The sequence below is a fragment of the Lissotriton vulgaris genome, chromosome 8 (assembly GCF_964263255.1).
Source record: "Lissotriton vulgaris chromosome 8, aLisVul1.2, whole genome shotgun sequence".
Lineage (NCBI taxonomy): Eukaryota > Metazoa > Chordata > Amphibia > Caudata > Salamandridae > Lissotriton > Lissotriton vulgaris.
In genome coordinates this window covers 851,524,567-851,543,806 of record NC_141696.1, presented here as the reverse complement: position 1 = coordinate 851,543,806, position 19,240 = coordinate 851,524,567, and the positions used below count along the sequence as shown (strand labels likewise).

The 19,240-nt window shown below is 44.4% G+C and overlaps 1 protein-coding gene across 1 annotated transcript in view; it reads left to right on the top strand.

Annotated features, from left to right (window-relative positions):
- The window catches only part of LOC147698098 (arylsulfatase D-like), a 723,577-nt gene that overhangs the window by 562,967 nt on the left and 141,370 nt on the right, over positions 1-19,240 (top strand). The window contains exon 9 of the mRNA XM_086934774.1: positions 11,829-11,991. Coding sequence (XP_086790900.1) covers positions 11,829-11,991 — 163 coding nt within the window. The remainder of the gene's footprint in view (positions 1-11,828; positions 11,992-19,240) is intronic.

Sequence of the window (19,240 nt, the reverse complement as noted above, 5' to 3'; positions counted from 1 at the left end):
GAGTTGCGAGCAACACCTGCTCGGGGCCACGCCACCTCGGTTCCAAGCTGTTCGTCCTCTCAAACGAGCGAACCATCACATAGTCTCCAGTACGAAGATTGTGAGCCTCTCCAATGGAATTATCAGGGAGCGCTTCTCGAACCTGTTGATGAATGGAGAGTAAATCATTTGTTAATCGTGCCAAATAGTCGTTCATCATTATACAAGGCACATCATGTAACAATCGCGGCTTAGGAACTCCCCATATGTTCATCGGCCTTCCAAACACCACTTCATAAGGTGTAAGGCAAGTTCGGGAATGGGGCACTGATCTAATAGAGTAATGCTAAAGGCAAGGCATCCGGCCACTTCAAGGACGTGGATGCCACAATCTTTGCCAACTTTAGTTTCAAAGTAGCATTGTACCGTTCAACAAGACCTGCTGACTGAGGATGGAATACAGCATGAAACTTCTGCTGGATTCCCAATCCCTTCAACACATACTCCACAATCTTCCCAACAAAATGGGGACCATTGTCGCTCCACAAAAATTTGCAAACGCCATATCGAGGGAAGTACTCTTTGAGCAAAACCTTAGCCGTTGTCAACGCTGTATTATCCTTTGTGGGGAAGGCTTCAACCCATTTGCTGAAAGCGCATACCACCACTAAGACATACTTAAGGTTATTGCAACGCTCAAGCTGGATGTAATCCATTTGCAGTACTTCAAACGGCGCAGTAGGTGGAACGAACCCTCCTTTCGGAGTATGCGTCCCTTTTGCAGGATTGTGCTGTAAACATATCAAACAGGTCTGCACTACTCTTTTGGCCGTGTTGGCAATCTCAGGATGCTCCCAAACTTGCGTTAGCAATCGAGTAATTGCAAGAGCTCCAACGTGTGCCAATCCATGTGTCATCTGGACCATCGCTTGCAAGTAAGCTGCAGGCAATTTCCATCGTTCCATATCCTTGCTTCGCCAGCAACCCTCATCATCCAGCACTCCTTCTGCCGCCCAGGTTGCAAGTTCTGCTTCAGTCGCTGATTTCTGAATGTCTAATATCTCTGCTCTAGCATCATGCCATCGCTCATCCTGCGACTTCACTACATACATTGGGGAATCATTTTGTGACATAGCCGTTTGTCTTGCTATACTGTCTGCAAAAGCATTACCTTGTCCCACTTTGTCAGTGACCTTTTTATGTGCACTGTATTTGATAATCGCCACTTTCTTTGGACAAAGTAACGCATTTAGGAGATCACGCACTAGCTCTCCGTGCATAATGTGTACTCCATGCGAAGTCAAAAACCCACGTTCTCTCCAGAGTAGGCCAAAGTCATGCGCTACTCCGAAGGCGTACCGGCTGTCTGTGTAGATATTCACACATAAGCCAGCACTCAATTCGCAGGCTCTTGTCAAAGCTATTAGCTCCGCTGCTTGGGCCGATTTCTGTGGTATTCGTGCTGTTTCTACCACTGTCTTAAATGTCGTGATCGCATATGCTGCAGAAGTTGTGCCATCTGGCAGCCTCAAACACGATCCATCAACCCACAGTTCCCCATCCACATCTGGAAGTGGGGTATCCTGTAAGTCAACACGACCCTTTGTTTGTTCTTCAGTCAGGAAAACACAATCATGGTGCTCTTCCTCCTGGCCCTCAGCAACCGGATACGGCAATAAAGTGGCAGGGTTCAGGGTAGCGCATCTTTTTAGTGTGATATGTGGCGCCAGAAGTGTAAGCTCATATCCTGTTAAACGTGCGCTCGTAAGATACTGGGTTTTCGTTTGATTTAACAGAGCGTCCACTGCATGGGGAACTAACACCAACAGTTTATGCGAAAAAACTATTCCTTCACTCTGCCGTATGGCTACTGCTGTTGCTGCAACTGCTCGGAAACACCCAGGTAACCCTCGTGCTACAGGATCAAGAATGGCTGAAAAGTACGCACATGGTCTCTGCTTATCCCCGTGTGTCTGCACTAACACTGATAATGCGCACCCATCTTTCTCGTGCACATACAACGTGAAAATCTTTGTGTAATCTGGTGTACCTAACACGGGTGCAGAACAAAGGGCCTGTCTCAATTGTTCAAAAGCATTTTGACATTCATCTGTCCATTCAAGGGGCATTGGTGTAGTTTTGGACAATAACGCTAACAAAGGTTTTATAATGTGCGAAAACCCCATTATCCACTGTCTACAAAAGGACGTTAGTCCTATGAAAGCGCATACATCTCTCTGAGTGCGGGGGACTGGTGTATCTAAAATCGCTTGAATTCGATCAGATGTTAATGTACGTCCCTCCTTAGACAAAAGATGACCGAGGTAGGTCAACTTTGGTCTACAATATTGTAACTTTTTCCTAGAGACTTTGTGATTATTCTGAGCCAAAAAGGAGAGTAAGGGAAGAGTACTCTCCTCACATTGTGCATAAGTGTCTGCAGCCAATAGTAGGTCATCAACGTATTGAATAAGAGCTACTGCGGATCGTAATTCAAATGAATCGAGCTGTCTTTTTAACGCCTGGCTGTAAATGCTAGGGCTCTCTGTGTAACCTTGAGGAACACGACAAAATCTATACGATTTATTATTTAACGTAAAGCCAAATAGGTATCTGCTGTCAGGATGGATGGGAATGGAGAAGAACGCATTTTTAAGATCAATAACAGAGAAAGTCGTAGTAGTTGGGGGGACCAAAGTAAGCAGGGTGGTGATATCAGACACCACCGGGTACTGGGGAATGACAATTTTGTTTATTTCTCTCAAGTCAATAATAAATCGATAGACTTTGTCATCAGTGTCTTTTTTAAGGATCGGAAGAATAGGGCTGTTACAGACATTGTAAGGAACTTCCTCCACTACTCCTGCAAGAATCAAATCTTGAACAATGTGCGTCAGGGCAATTTCACCTTCCCTGGATATCTTATACTGCGGTACATGTGGCAAAGATACTCCCTCCTTGACAGTAATTCGAATAGGCGGAATAAGCATCTGTCCCACATCCGTATCTGATGTTGCCCATAACGTGTGTGGGAGAGAGGCTAACGCTTCAATTTCTTGCATGGTACACAGTCTGTCTGCATCTGGATAATTGCCATTCAAAATAACCCGCACTCCTTCAGGAGCGCAGCGTATCGTTGCTCGAAAATATTTGAGCAAATCTATGCCCATAATATTGTCTGGAGTATGGGGCGACAACAAAAATGGACAAAAAACAAAAAAATTGTCAATGCAAAATGCAAGAGGTTGTGATAATGGGCTTGGAGAGGGTGTGCCATCGAACCCTATACACGTAATCGTTTCGCCAGACAGGGGAGCCCTTGGAACCAAGTTTTTAGACAAAGCACTACGAGTAGCTCCTGTGTCAACTAAAAACTGATCAGTAGAACCCAAAACGCCCGCTGATACATATGGACCACTTTGATCTACTGGCACTTCAACCGATTCCACACCCCATCCTACGCAATCCTATGCATGCACATAATCCTGACTCTCCACGTTCTCCCCCTCCGATATCTGATACTGATTTCGTCGATCAAAAGTATTTCGTTCATCCTGACCACGACCCCTCGCCTCAAACCTACCACGATCACCTCCGCCACCTCTCGCTCCCGAATAACTATTCCGTGACCTTCCACCGCCTCGACCACGCTGGCTACGTTGCTCACGAAGCACCGGACAATCTTCGGCCCAATGCCCAAACTCTTTACAATATGCACATTGGTCCTCAGCAATATCGGTACGACCATATGACGCATTACCCCCTCCTCGCCTGCCTCTGTCATTCCCTCTAGATTGCGCACCGTGAACCTGTGCCAACATCACCTTCGTCTTCAATTCCTTCACTTTCTTATCAACACTTTCTTTAGCCTCTAATTCCTGCCGCTCATAATACTAAGCCATAGTTAACAAAGACGCAGGGGTCGCCGTGGTCCAAGAACTTTCACTAGTTTTCAACCGCTTTGCAATCTCCGGTAGGAGATTAGCCACATACTTGTCGACAAACAGATGCCTACCCGTATCATCTGTTAACGATTGTCCAGTGTAATCATGAAACGCTTCTTCGAAGCGTGTGAAGAAGTCAGATACCGACTCATCTTGTTTTTGTTTACACAATGCTTTTTAGGGGGAACAAGCGTTTTTAATTTATTCAAAATAGCTGTTGGAAGGTCTAAAATCAACTGACAAGGTTTGCATGCAGGCTCCCTGTCTAAATCAGCTTGGCTTATATCTTTCCAAGTTGCTCCAAACATTGTTTGATCATCGAACTTACGAATCGCTCTCCACATATCAGGGGGGAGTATTAATCCAAAGAAAAGATCTATATCAACAAGCGTCATAACACAAGAAGAAATAGCCCCCTCCACTCCTTCATAGAAAGCTGCCGGATTTTTACGGGGATCAGGTAAAGCATTTTTCAATGCCATAACATCTGCTCTATTCCAAGGCGTATACACCCAATTATATATAAAATACCCTTTTGCATCCCCGGACGTTTTATCATCACTGGTACCTTGCCCTTTAGGAGGAACATACAAAGGTGCAGCTTCACGCATAGGCATAACATGCACTTTAGAACTCTTATCTGTTCCAAAGATAGAACACTCTTTGGTAAACTCCGTCGACTCCGGCACGGACTCCTCTGTTGCTTTTCCTGCTTCCCGCAATCTGGACGCCTCATCCCGTAGCTGGACCAATCGTAGGAAAAAGGCATCCTCATCTGAAATATTAAATAGACCTTTACGCATAGTCTCATGATGAACTGATATATCCTTAGGTTCTAATTCCTCTGAATTCTTACGAAATCGATCAACAACTTCATCTGCAAAAGTACTTAAAAAACACAACTGTTCTCGTTCTGACCACTTATTCCGTTCAGCATTAAGTTCTGACATAGTGATTTTATTCAGATTCAGTTTCCTAGCGAAACTGCGCAAATCCGCGGCTCTACTGGCAGTTAACCTTGTACCCGTACTATCTCGTTCTTCATCACCGAAGTCCTCGTCCGGAGCCGTAGGCTGAACATACGGAGGCGGAGACCGATCTAACAATGAAAAATCATCAACTTCATTAGTAAGGACAGGATAAAGCGGACGTCGAATAGGAAATTGACCGCTCGTTTGCAAATTACGTTCCCGTGCCTCCCTCTCGTTCTTCTCCTGCAACTCTTTCTCCTTCAGCTGTAAAGCTTTATCTCGAGCAGCCTTGTGCTGCTCTTTTTCCGCCAAGGCAATCTCACGCTTCATTCGTTCACGCACTGCTTTCTCCCACATTCGCACACAATCAAACATATCCTGTCTAGACCTGCGTTGAAACAAACATTGCTCCACAAACTGAACCTTTCGTAAATCAAACGACCCATGTAGTGGCCATTGCAACTCGGGATCAGACTTGGTATATTTATTCCATAATTTACTGTACAATATAGGGGGGAGGCCAAATTTAATATACATTTCACGGTTAGGGGTCCCCTCTGGGGGAGCCGGCTGAGATTTGTTTAATCTGTATGTGGTACCATTCCCAAGACAGCACATCCCTCGGAGTGTGCTTAAAACAGGCATGTTCAAAAAGTACCACAGAAACGTGATACCGTAAAAATGGCACTTACTATACTTCACACAAATGTGCCGCTCAAAGTACAAACAAAGTTAGAGAAACATCTCTACATGCCTGCCTATGTGAAGTGCACTACACATATAGGTTCAAATTCATAGACTCAAATGTTAGCTAACTCAAAACATATTCATATTCATAGAACCACAGTAAGCGTCCGCAGACTATCTTACCAATCACAATTCTTACCCAACTCTCAAGTATCCAGGTTCCAACTGCCAAGGTCTATGATCAAATCAGCCAAACAGGCACTGTACAGCAACGCAGACGAGCAGGATCTCAGTCGGGGACCGGCGCCACCTGGAAGGTCAGATCAGAAGGAAAGGAAGAAAACACCGTGGGTGCCAAGACTCGGGTCACTCAGTGGCAGCGTACGCGTCCATGGCGAGTTTCCAATCCTTCGTCACGACCTCTCCTTCGGGCATCCGAGTCGCCGATGAGTCCCTTCGTGGTCGCCAATTTGTGGTATTGGGTTCTCCAGGCCTACATACTCCGCAGAATACCCTCTACACCATAAGAACTGTTGGCACGGAAACTAGAAAATGTAAAAGACAAGTTTATTAAGACCCCATGGGGTGGTGGTACATTCCTACAGCACCCTTCGGCAATGCAAGAAGTATCACACCGAACATCGGTGTAAGTCCTTCTTTTATACAGTTTTACAGACATTAAAAGATAGGCGGTACACAGTTACAGAGTTTTGGGTACATATATGGTCATTTTTGGAACACAGCCAACTCATGGGAGGGGTTACAACACCACTGGTCAGTTTGGCGGAACATTCCTAAGAGATGACTGGTCAGTCGGAACTGCGCATGTGCGGGCTTGACCGTTACTAAAAATAGCCTGTTGCTGGGCAAACTCAAGTGGTCAGTGGTACGGAGAAAGGACTAAAGGGCATGCTGACCACAAGGCGACTCATTTTCTAAAATGGCCGCCGTAACATACAAGATGGCGTTTGACAACTAAGGCCAAGATAAGAAAAATAACGTGTAGCAAAGCTTAACGCTAACCCAGTCATTGTCAAATTACGACACTGGGATTGCTTGGTAGTCATCAAAGTTGTGATTGGGAAAATCTTGTTAGTCGTTAAATTTTAAAAACTTGTGATTTAATAATGCGATATTTTAGTGTTTTTCTGTAGCTGATCAGGGGTGATCAGGGAGTCGTTACTCGAGTGGGCAAAGAAGCGCCACCTGAGGATACTCCAGCACATTATATGCTGACAAAAGTAATACTCCATACTATAATTTGGCTTCAAAATTGGCACAAAATCACTGAGAAAGAGGGGAAATTGGCATTTCTGCGCTAGGGTTCATTTTGATTGGACATGTTACACTAGTTGAGAGGAGTGATGTTTGCACTGCGTACTTTGCCTAGACAAACAGTTTGAGGTGCTAGATGTATGGATGTGGGCAGCACATGCAAAGAACAGGGAAAGATACCAAGGAAAGATGAAGAAAGCTTTGAGGGCACTTCACGAAGTACGATGGAACACACAGCTTTAAAGATAGAGAGTGGGCACCATTGAAGGAGAAAATTTGTATCCAATGCTGGTAAGAGAGGGAGATTCTCAGAATAGGAATGGAGAGGAAAAATGGAAATGATGGGAGTGATACGTACGACAGCTTATTGGAACGGTTATCGGAGCATCCACCACCTTACAATTCACACTCAGAGGAGAAAAGGCGAGAATTGGCAAATACAGGGAACATGGAGAGTGTCTCAACATCCCAGACATGTACTAGTAAAGGAGTTGTGGCAAGGATATCCGCAGGAGTTGGGGGGGACAGGAGTGTCTGCATTGGGAGATGTGGAACAAAGTGGAGTCAGCGCTCCTTCACAGTTACCAGAAGCTCTTACAGTACCAGCCTCCATTGGTCCTATTGTCTCTGTGTATGACCAGAGTTAATTGGGAAACCTTAGTCAGCGACAGCCTGTATTGGCAGAGGGAATCGAATTGGGAAAATCAGGGAGTATGAACGGAAATGGTCCATCTCTACTGCCTGTAGAGTTCACTACCCCCGCACTAGCTACTGAAGATCTTTCGGGAATATGCATTGATTCCAGTATTTTATGATATATACCCATGATGATCACTAGCTCAGACTTAGGAATGTGGGAAAGTCCAGTGAGGGGACCAGCAGGTGCTGCATCAGATCAAAGTGCAAGTCCGGGAACTACGAGGAACCAACATGTCTTAGATGCTACAGACTTAGAGAATTGGATGAGAGATCATAATAACAGTTAGGAAGGTCAGAACAGTACAGAGTCAGAGAACGATCAAGGCTGCAGTAAAGGCAAAACTATTGGATGTGGTGAGGTTGAAGGCTTAGGTAGACTAAATTATCAGTGGGAATTTACCTTTGGAAAGAATAGACCTATGAGCCAAATGATCTGTTATTTGTAGCGAAGGATGTTACCCACAAGGTGAGACAAGCACATGAGAAGTTGTCAGAATTGTTTTGCAGGATTAATGGGACACTAAATGCGAGGTTGGCAAAAGTGTGCACTTTGACATCTTTGAAATGGCCTGACACATTGCCTTTGGTTCTAATGAGTTTGCACAGCATTCCTAATAGAAGAACCGGTCTATCCCGACATGACATCCTCATGGGAAGAGTGATGCGCTTACCCGCAGTGCCGTCTACAGCATTGATAAACATCACAGATGATGTTATTCTTGATCACTGCAAAGGAGTGGCTGATGTGGTTTTTTCTGTGTCTCACCAGGTTGAGCCGTGACGGTGCTAACATCGAAAGACCTCTGTCAGAACCTAAGCCGAGGAGCCTGGGTGCTAGTCCAAAAGCACTTAAGAAGGAACCGTCTTGGCTCACGGTGGCGTGAACTATATCAGGTGATATTGGTGACAAATATGGCTGTGAAGTGTGGAGGCCTGTCGAACTGGATACACACCTCACACACCTGACATGTCTCAGGACCCTCTGAAGAAACAGCTCCTCTCTCAGAATTAATTCCAACCGTGATCACAAGTTTACCGGAGAGGTCAACCCAAGCTGTGGGGGTTCCTAAAGAGGGTGGTTTCCCACTAGGTCAAGCTGAGAGAGGTCAGGCTACACAAGATCCAGGTATAGACTCGGAGGGAGACGGTAGTGCTGCGAATGATATACTGTCTGACTCAGCCGAAGAGACTGGTGTGGAGATTGGTCGTGTACAGTCAAGGAAGAAAGAGGTCGTAAATAAATTGTGGCCTGAGAGACAAAAAAGAAGAAGGAGGAGGTCAAGGAGAGGAAGAGTGCTGTGTCTGCAAGCTACAAATGCCCGGGAGAGCGAGGTTCGAGACTGTGATACTGATTGTCGAGATCCTGCTGAGAGTTCCTGGAATAGACGCTAATGTAATCTTGTCATTGACTGTGCCTTATCCACCAAGATTGAGTGGTTTATGGACTCTGATCTTGGAAGATATTGAATACCTGAGCTTTGGAAATCAACTGCCTCCTCAGGAGATTGCAGCATTCCGAGCTGAATTGTTACAGCAAGTAATTGATGAGATTGACTCTGATCTCAAAAGGGATGTAAATTGAACTTTGAACTGTAAATAACAAAATTGCTTGAAAGAAGATAACCTAGGCCAGACTGAATGAAGAATAAAAATGGAGATTTATCCTTTAGGGCTATGGAAGTCTTCCAAGCTGTGTAAATACTGTGCCAAAGACTGTTAAAGAAATGTCCAAGATTTCAAAAGAAAGCTGCTCAAAAATACTTTTTTGTCAGTACAGAAGAGGCAGAGAAAAGAGGCTGTGTGTTGATCCTCTTTCAGCTACAATCCGAGCCACCTTGAAAAAGGAGTCTGGAAATTCGAATCGTAGGCACAAATGTGTTGTAGGTACACTTATTGTAGGGTTAATCAAAGTGATAACTGTAGTCATTACTGAGTCCATTTTGATTGCACACAAAGTTGAGGTACAGCGAGTGATGGGAATATGGTACATCCACATCTACCACTGCTGCCTCAAAAGAGGATACATTGGGATCTGATAGAGGCTTAATAGAGCAAACTAGTCGCTTGCTGCATGTAGAGTTGTCTCAGTGATTACATGCTGAATGCTTATGAAAATTGCTGTACTACGATGGATGTGAGAGACTGTTATATGTGTATGCAATCGCCTACATCGGTCAAGTAGGGTATCCAGTATCATCACTTGCCCTTGAAGTATGGTTTTAGTTCTAGTTTGCTTCTTAGTATGCTTTACAGAAAGGGTGACTGTGAGTACTATTTCTCAAACTATGATTAGATACTTTCAGAGGTTTCAGCCTATAAACATCTGAACAAATATGATTATTACAAGCAAGAAGAGAGAATGGGAAAGTATGTTCCCACAGTAACACTGGATACTACTTATGTGCATAGACATGATTTAACTTGCACACTAACAGACACAGAGAAGATATTTGTAGATCAAGTAGAAGATCGACATAGAGAATTAACAGTTCAGCTTAATAGTAGGGAAAAAACCTTTGAATGGACTAAAGAGGAATTACTAGTTCACAAGGCTAAGGGAAGTTGTTGTCCTATAGCTTTAGATTGGGAACAATGAGGCAAGCTTTGCATTCGACAAGTACTGACACATTATGACACCATTGTTGTGGGACAGGGTGCATGTGATTATACATTTTTATTGATGTTTCTATGAAGAAATTCTTGCAAGAGGCTGTTCAAGTGGTGCCGAGCTTGTATTTTGAATGTGGAAGGAATCCGTATGCTCAGCTTCTGAACAAATGGTATGATACCTGCTATGTGGCTGTGTTTCCGAAAATATATCATGTGGAAGATTTAGAGAGTTTGAAAGGAAAGTCAGCCCATAGAGCAAAACGTGGATTAAGTGCTGGTGAAATTTTGGGAAATATAATATATTTGGAGTGACGATACCTGGTTTGAGAGTAGTATTGAATGACATCAAGATTAGAAGGTTGCCTACTATTGTGGATAAGTTGCCTGTTAATACAGTCCAGCCACAGTTGCTCATAGATGGAGAGATGGTTTTGATAAGGGCTATGGTGATGCAAAAGAGTCATGCTTTATATGTGTTACTAGCAAAATAGGGTGGAGTCTGTAGGATGCTGAAGGTCCAACAGTATTGTACTTGCATACCTGAGAATAGTAAATATCTGAAGCAATATATAAGTAACATCACTGAGATACATCATGAGATACATGATTTGGCAACTGAGGGAATTTGGAATAAGATTGTAAAAGGATTTGTAACAGTTGGATGTTGGTTTGCTAATTTTGAAAAGGGAATTATTGGATAGGACTTGAAGCTGATAGTAATGGTTGTGATCTGTGTCATCCTGTTGGGTATGGTAAGGGCATACAAATGGCCCAAGTTGAGGCAATTGGAGAATTGGATTAGAGAGAGAGAATAGTGGAAAGACTGCAGGACAGTCATTATGGGAATCCTAAGTGGTTTGGAGGAGTTCAAACAGAGGGGACTAGCTACGACATCAGTTTAGATCGGTCTGCTCTACAGGGATTAAAGAACTTTGATGACACAGGTCATCAGAGGGGGCGACAGATGTAGTGAAAAATTCCTTATCATTTGAAGAGGTGCAATACAATCACACATGTAGAACGCACCTGCATATAATCCTTTGTTGTGTTAACGTAAGGTGTTAAGACTTTGAAATGTAATAAAATAAAGCTGATGTATTTAGGATATTAAATAATAAACGTGATGAGTTAAATTGTAAACCAATTGTAACTAGCAGAGAACACTGATGTGAAGAATTCATGTAGTACAACTGGCACGCATTCATTATTAAATGTGCCTATTAATGCCGTAAAGCTCATCCTCCGTTTCTCTTATGTTAGCTGAATTTTGTGATCTCTAATTGAAATGGATAGGTTTGATTCCCTTCTTGTTTGGCTTTCTTGCTGTTCACATACTACACGTTCATAGTAAAGCACACTGAGCTTCCCTCCCATTCATAAAATGAAGACAAAGTAATATAAACAGATACATGTATTCTCACTGGCATTTTATTCCCTGTTTAGCATTCGGATTGTTCACTTGTAAATGCGATTTTTTTTTGCTTTCATCTGTGTTGTTAATAGTAAAGCACGCTGATGCCATATTGGTCTTGAGGAACTAAATAAAATGTAAAATAAAAGATTAAAAATAAACTCAAGGGGTATCTTGTTTACGGTAGAAACGCATTTACTGGTACCCCCACAACTTCATAGTAATGTGTTGTATTACTGATTATATCTGCAGGTGGAAAGGCGATGGCAGGTTGGGAAGGTGGCATCCGTGTGCCAGGCATTTTGCGATGGCCAGGCGTCTTAACCGCTGGGACTGAGATTGATGAACCTACAAGCCTAATGGACATCTTTCCTACAGTAATTCATCTAGGAGGTGGTGAACTACCAGACGACAGGTATGATATTCAACTCCATTCCACTATCCTGTCCCTTTTAAATGTTTATAAACCCAGACTACAATGCGTGGGAGTTACCCATATTGAGAGCCTCAGTGAAGCAACAGTACACAGCCTTGATTAAAGAAAGGGCTCAGATGAGTCGCATAAAAAGGATGTTATCTTTCATATGGCAAATGAATTGCATATGGATACCAAGGCATCAATGGCAATTTTTTTTAAAGTAAATGCTGGCTTTACTTTGAGCTCAATCAATATTAAATCCTTAATTTCTTAACTGTGTTTAAATGATGCTATGTGCTGATGGTTGGACCTAACCTTGATTCCTTAGCTCACATATTGTATAGATTTGTTTGAGGGAATATTCAGCTTCCTTTCTCAGTGAGAGGCCTGTTGATACTCTTATTTAACATCAGTATTATTTTGGTACCAACAAACTGGAAGTTCGAACACTCAGCTCTCTACACATCAAATCCTTTAATCCATGTTGTATGCCATAATATCATATTTTTATTAATGTTATAATTGTATTTGTCATTTTTGTCTAGAAACATACAGTATTTCAACATGTTGAGCCACACCGGTAATAAGCACAACCCCATTACAATTAATCTGTAAACAAATACATGTATATGCCAATACCACACTATCCAGTCCTTATGTCAAGTGTTTTTCAGCTTACTGTGAGATGGTTCATATTCCCCTATGTTGCTCTCTAGGGACTTACTACCTGTGCATCTTCTACAGGCTGTATTAAATAAACTGTTTCCTGTGATTCATTTAATTCTCACTCGCCATTATAGGTGCCAAATGTTCACTTTTTCATAACGTCTGGTCACCTTAAGCTGTAATTCTTCAGCCATTGCCCATTCAATGACAACCATTTGTCAATCACATTCTTTAGAACCCCAAGGTCAAAATCTGTACAGCTATAAATTGCTTTTCCAGCAATAGGCCCATCATCACTACCCTATATCAGATTTTAACCTCCTTAGGTTTTTTGATGTTCCTCAGATGGCACTGTCTCAAAGTGATCTTCAGCATGATACCTGTTACCTAGAAAAAATGTTAAGGTCAAGGAGAAGTACTTACTAAACAATTTGAGTCAAAAATGGCAATGTAGTGCTGTAGAACAAACAAGAGTGACTCTGGCAATTTACTAACAAGTGTAATGAGCAGCATCTTCTGCCCTCATGCATTCCAAATTGCAAGTACTTCATCAGAAACTACAATTATGGGAAGTCATGGCTCTTTTGAAGAAGACAAACACCAGTAATTAGCAGTGAGTTACATCATAGGATACCAGCCTTCTCTACTCTTCCCAAAATACACAAGTACCCAAAATACACAAGTATACCACCAACCGAATGCCTCGCTCCACAATACATCAGAGCATGTAGACACACATATCAGTCTTATTCTGCCGGACCTTCTCTTACACACCAGGGACTCCATGGATTGGACATTGGAAGCACTCAACCCCAGTCAAGTGATCTGGGTTTAATCCATCATCATTTTTTAGCTCACTGCGCAACCCCAGTTCAGACATGACCATATGCCAATCAGTCTGACCCTGTGCCTCATGGGAACAGTCCAGCCCGAACTGCTAAGCCATGTCTTCCCTGGACCGGAAATAAGTTTGTTTCCGGTCCAGATAAACCATTTTAGTGTTACAGGTAGATTCGGGACTTAGAGGGTGTTAGAGGCTCATCCTGGGTGGGGACGGCAGGTGGAACACATATATTACCCCTGTATTCATTCCATTTATCTCAGATTGTGGACCACTTGTTTGGGCACCCTCGTGCGATGTACACTGTTTTTTCTCTGATCATGCGCCAGTCTTTGTCCGCCCTCCAAGTTGAAACTGTAGGTGGCACTCCAGAACCCCACAACTGGGCAATGTTCCTCTTAGCCACCATTAGGCCCAATGTGACCCATATTTTACCTTTATTGTTTAAATCAGTGGGTTCCCAGACACTCAGTAAATATTGGTTTGCTTCAGGATTGAGACGTACCCCCAAGAACTTCATTCATACACTCATGCATTTTCTTCCAATACTTCTGGACATGTTCACAGTCCCATATTATATGCATGAATGTACCTTCCTGCCCACTTTGTATCCTGCACATCCCTTCATTCATTCTTCCCATGATGACAAGTCGGGACCCTGACACGTAAACTCTATTTAAGATCTTCAGCTGAACCAGGTGGAGTCTGGAGAAAATCGCAACTTCTCTTGGGAGGATACTGCCTCCTGCCATTCCTCGTCGTCGAGCTCTAATCCATCTCTCTCCCCCCAACCCCTGATCAAGCTGAGAGGATCGGAGGTGTTATTTATCGGTTTTATCTATGTTCGGGAGATTGGTTTTATGGGCATGTAGCCATCTAGTAACTTATCTTCCAGCGGCGAGGACTCTGCGGGGGATTCACCTTTAGGTAGCTTCCACATTAGTTCATGCTGCACCTGCAGATAACGAAAATATTCTTTGTCAGCTAACTCCTATTTCTGTTTCAAGGAGGCAAATGACACCACCTCCCCTTTCTTCCATTGATGTCCGACCTTTGAGGTCCCAATCGGGTCCCATTTGTCAAACCTTTTCGAGGTTCTTAGGGTGTCTTGCTGTTCACTGTCCCACAGAGAAGTGGCACGTGTATGTTTCTGGTCCCATCCTAAGCTCCTGTTTGCTGCCTGCCAAATCTGCACCAAGTGTTTGGTTGGCCCCGTTAACAGAGACTTTTGTGTTTTGAAATAGGGGGCCAAGTTATAGTTGCCATCCGGAAGCAGCGATTTGTCCATTCTTTACCCTGGGTCATCCCAGCTCGGATGCATGCAATGGTTGATTGCGGCCAGGTTGGCGTGAAGGACTGGGTTTTTCTAAGACCCAGCTGTGCTAGGGATAACACCTAAAACCTTTGTGGGTAACCTGTTCCGGCGTACAAATGACAGAGACACGGGACACTTCCTTCGGCGTCAAAGATTCGAGGTTTATTTACTGCAGGGAACACAGAAGTCACAGGAAGTACAGCATGTGTAGGTTCGAGGAGTCTGATTCGAATTGTATCTGTGGATCGCTCCTTTTATACAGTTTTCTCTCATAGGTTAACATGGTACAAAAAAAGATTACAACTTGGTTCCCATCGTAAAGACCATAAGGGATCGCTTTCATGTATTCAGGGCCCGGAACATAAGTACAGTGGCGTTTGGTAGTTCTCAACTGTAAAAACACATCTTCCCACCATTAGTACATTCCAATCAGCAGTAAACAGATCGAGGAAAGGACAGAAACAGGTGCAGAGGAAGACGAGGACAGTGAACAGAACGAAAAGGGTGTAAAAGGGGTGGTACCAGGAAACACGAGTTGCAGGCATCAAAGGGGACGTGCCTAATGAATGCACAACTAAGACAATAGACCGGCACGGCAAGATGAGCCTCGAGCGGGGCCATCTGCCTTACAGTGTCATTCCCCTCATCATAAAGACACCTTCAAAGGAAACGTGTCTTCCGCAAGAGTTTGGGAATCCCAGGGTCGCGAAGCGGACAGCGTCCGTTCGCTGGCTACTTGAGGGCAAGAAACAAAATGGATGCTGTATCTAAGATGGAACCCGTGGGTTCAGATGAAGAAATCCACGAAACAGACGAACGGTTTAGGCTAGTACCGCGAAAACGCGTACACCCACTAAACTCGTTATTTGCGGTTCATAGATACCAGACTCGACCATATTCGTGCGAGTCGAAAACATCACTTACGATTGTCACGGAACCTCAGACGCTCCTTTTGCCCTCATGTAGGCAAGCACTAGTCGGAATCATAATCGATCTCGATATTCATCAGACCATCCAGATGCTGCTGCAACATAACTCTATCCATCAGAGTTCCTTTGGTAACAGGCGGCTGTCTCATACACGTTGTAGCACAGAGGCCACATAAGGCAGGACCACACTGCACACAAAGGCAACACGTGAACAGGAATGCTACAACAACCCCAATGATCATCAGAATCTTCCAACGCCAGGTCGACATTAGGCCCCAAAACCACCCAAGTAGCGTCCAATCCCCTACGTCCACGTGTATGGACTCAGAGATCTTATGCAACTTCGAGATGGCTTGATAGACAGTCGGAGCGTTGTCTGGAATGAAAATACAACAGCTCGAATGGATCACCTTACATACTCCACCTCGATCTGCTAGGACCACGTCTAAAACCATACGGTTTTGTAACGTCATAAGCCTATCCGCCTGAAGCTCTGCTGTAATGTTGCCAAGGGCACTGGCAGTGATGTTAGCAGTCGATTCCACCACTCGAGTCAACTGTCTCAGGTTCCTACTATTAACCATAGGCCCCCAAAACGGAAAGAAACCCTTGAAAAAGTCTCCTGCCTCTTGACCGGCAGTGTCCTCTTTGCTAATCATGCCCCTCACAACTCTAGTCTTGTGGTAATCTGCAGCAACGGTTAACGTCGGTGGCAACAAGTTTGCAATATAACAGGTGCCCGCGAAGTCCAGGGGCAACCATGTATACGCACGGTCATAGCAGACAAAGTACGTACCCTTGGCAGTCAGGAAAACAGGGGAAGAGAGCATTGGTAAGACATACGTCTCAGAGCAAGCACTCTCTCCAAGGTGAGCTCTCGGGCTTCGGCCACGGCCTTTCAAGCAGAAGTTACCAAGGTGGGGTATGACGCATATTGGGGATGAACTTCTAAGCTGTCTATCGCCTACGAGCGCACTATACTCAACCTCACTCAGATCCCTATAAGCTCGCACCTCGTCCTCTGGGATGAGCGAAGGCTCATAGATATCCCTATCTAAATCAGCAATCGCTATTACCAAAGACTTATGGTACGGTCCGGGACCAAAGTGTGGAGGACATGGCTCTCGGTTGGGGTAGGAATCTAGTGCACTTCGAAACATTGTTTGAAATGCTCGAGCTGAACCCTGGGAACTATAAGGAAGGACCAAGTACGGAATTCCCTTATCGGTGGTATGTGGCATTAACCCACACACCCAACAATTGGTAGTGTTCACCACTAACTGATGCTGATGAAGGAGCTGAACGAAGGAATTGTTCATGAATTCCGCATGTCTAACCTGCTCGTGTTGGGGTAAGATGTGGAAGGAATGGGGAGAAACAGTGGAGGTAGGTTTAGGTTCAGAAGTAGGGGTAGGTGAGGCAGTAGGCAACAATGACTGTATCATATAATACACCCCACCCACCAATAACGAGGAAACAGTTAAAAACAGAAGGAACACCTGAAACATGAAGCATTTTGTACGAGCAATTTGTTGGAGCTTGAATCTTTGAGCCTGAGCTTTTTCCAAATCCAACAGCTTTGAGAAAGCCATCCTCTAAAACCGTCCGCAACGTTTTTGACGCACTTCGTTCTGTGTAGCAGTAGTCAATCCCCAGGAGTTCCCAGGAACCGACGGTCTCCGACCTAGTGTCAAGACCTACTAACCAGAAGGAAGTACCCGCGCGGCCCTACGGTCCAGCCGGATGTAAGGTATCTTTAATTTACAAATATATACAAAATCTCCTAGCTGTGGAAGCAAAAACACATATGTGGAGAAAAACTCAATATTACGAAAATCACGATTATACGAGTGTGTTCAGACTGAATGGTGACAATGGGGTAACGTGGATGTCAAGGGAGGAAGCAAAAATGTTATTAGTCTTTGATATTGGATCGCAGAAAATATCGGCTTCTCCCAGGACGCGTCTGTTCGTCAAACAACGGATCCGATGATGGGACAGAGTTCTGCTGATCAGTCAATTGTTCAGATCTTGAGTTTTGCGATGACAAATGTTCAACAATGTCGTTCTGCTGCACTGAGGCCTCTCCGACAGGCTGAGCGTCGCTAAAAGGGACGAAGGTCGGCACCGTTTCTGTTTCAGATGAGGCAATGCCCTTCCTCACCCACGAGTCTGCTGGTAAAGGTATAGGTACCTTTTTAGTATGGGTGGCGTGCACCCAATTTTTGCGTCCTTCCAAACGAACAGCAGTCCTCGTGGCAAGGAGCACTTGGTAGGGTCCAGTGAAGCGGGGCTCAAGGTTGCGCTTCCGTCCAAAGTTTCGTGTCACCACCCAGTCTCCAGGCTGGAGCTGGTGGCCTGGACCCTCCGTCTGCATCGGCAGTGCTTCAAAGACCTGTTGGTGAATTAACCTCAGTTTAGCAGTCAGATCATGAAGATAGTCGATCAACATTGGATACTCAAGATCAGAAAACACACTCAGTCTAGGGACCCCCCAAACATTTGCAGGACGGCCGAACACTATTTCATAGGGGCTGAGCCCTACTCGGAAGTGTGCAGTCGCCCTTGTTGACAGAAGAGCTAGAGGCAAAGCGTCAGGCCACGAGAGACCAGTCGTAGCCTGAATCTTCGCTAACTTCAATTTAAGGGTGCCATTATACCCTTCAACCAAACCTGCTGACTGGGGATGATTGGCGCTGTGGAATTTCTGTGTAATTCCAAGGCCCTTACACACACTCTTCAGCACACTCCCCACAAACTCACTTCCGTTATCAGACCATACAATCCGTGGCATTCCATACCGAGGAAAGTATTCCTTCAGTAGGATTTTCGCAGTGGACAGAGCAGTATTGTCTTTGAGAGGATAGGCTTCAATCCATCGGGAGAATGCGCAAACCACAACTAAAACGTACCTCAGGTTGTTGCATCGCTCCATATGAATGAAGTCTAGCTGAATCACCTCAAAGGGACATGAAGGGGGAGCAAAATGGCCAGGAGGTGTAGGGGTTCCCTTACCAGGGTTGTACATCATACATATCATGCAATTCTTAACCAATCTCTCAGCACATTTAGTAATACCGTCATTCTTCCATACAGGGGACAACAACTTGCAGATACCTTTCGCAATAATATGTGCTAAACCGTGTGCCATCGTCACGACAGCTAGCACATACGCATCCGGCAACATCCATCTCTTATGCTCCGAAAAATCGATCCAGCAGCCATTCGCATCCAACTTTCCCGTACTCTCTTTCCACTTCGTCCTTTCGGTCTCGGTGGCCTCATTCTGAATCGCTTTCACGCTCTCTATGGTGTCTTCACACATACCCGTTTCTGTAGGCCACCTTACCGAACTCGTCACATACATTCTAGTGCTAAGATTCCGGGCAGTCTCTTTAGCAGTCTCATCCGCAAACGCATTACCACGACCAACATCATCCGTCACCTTACGGTGCGCACTACATTTAACAATCGCCACCTGCTTGGGCAATGTAA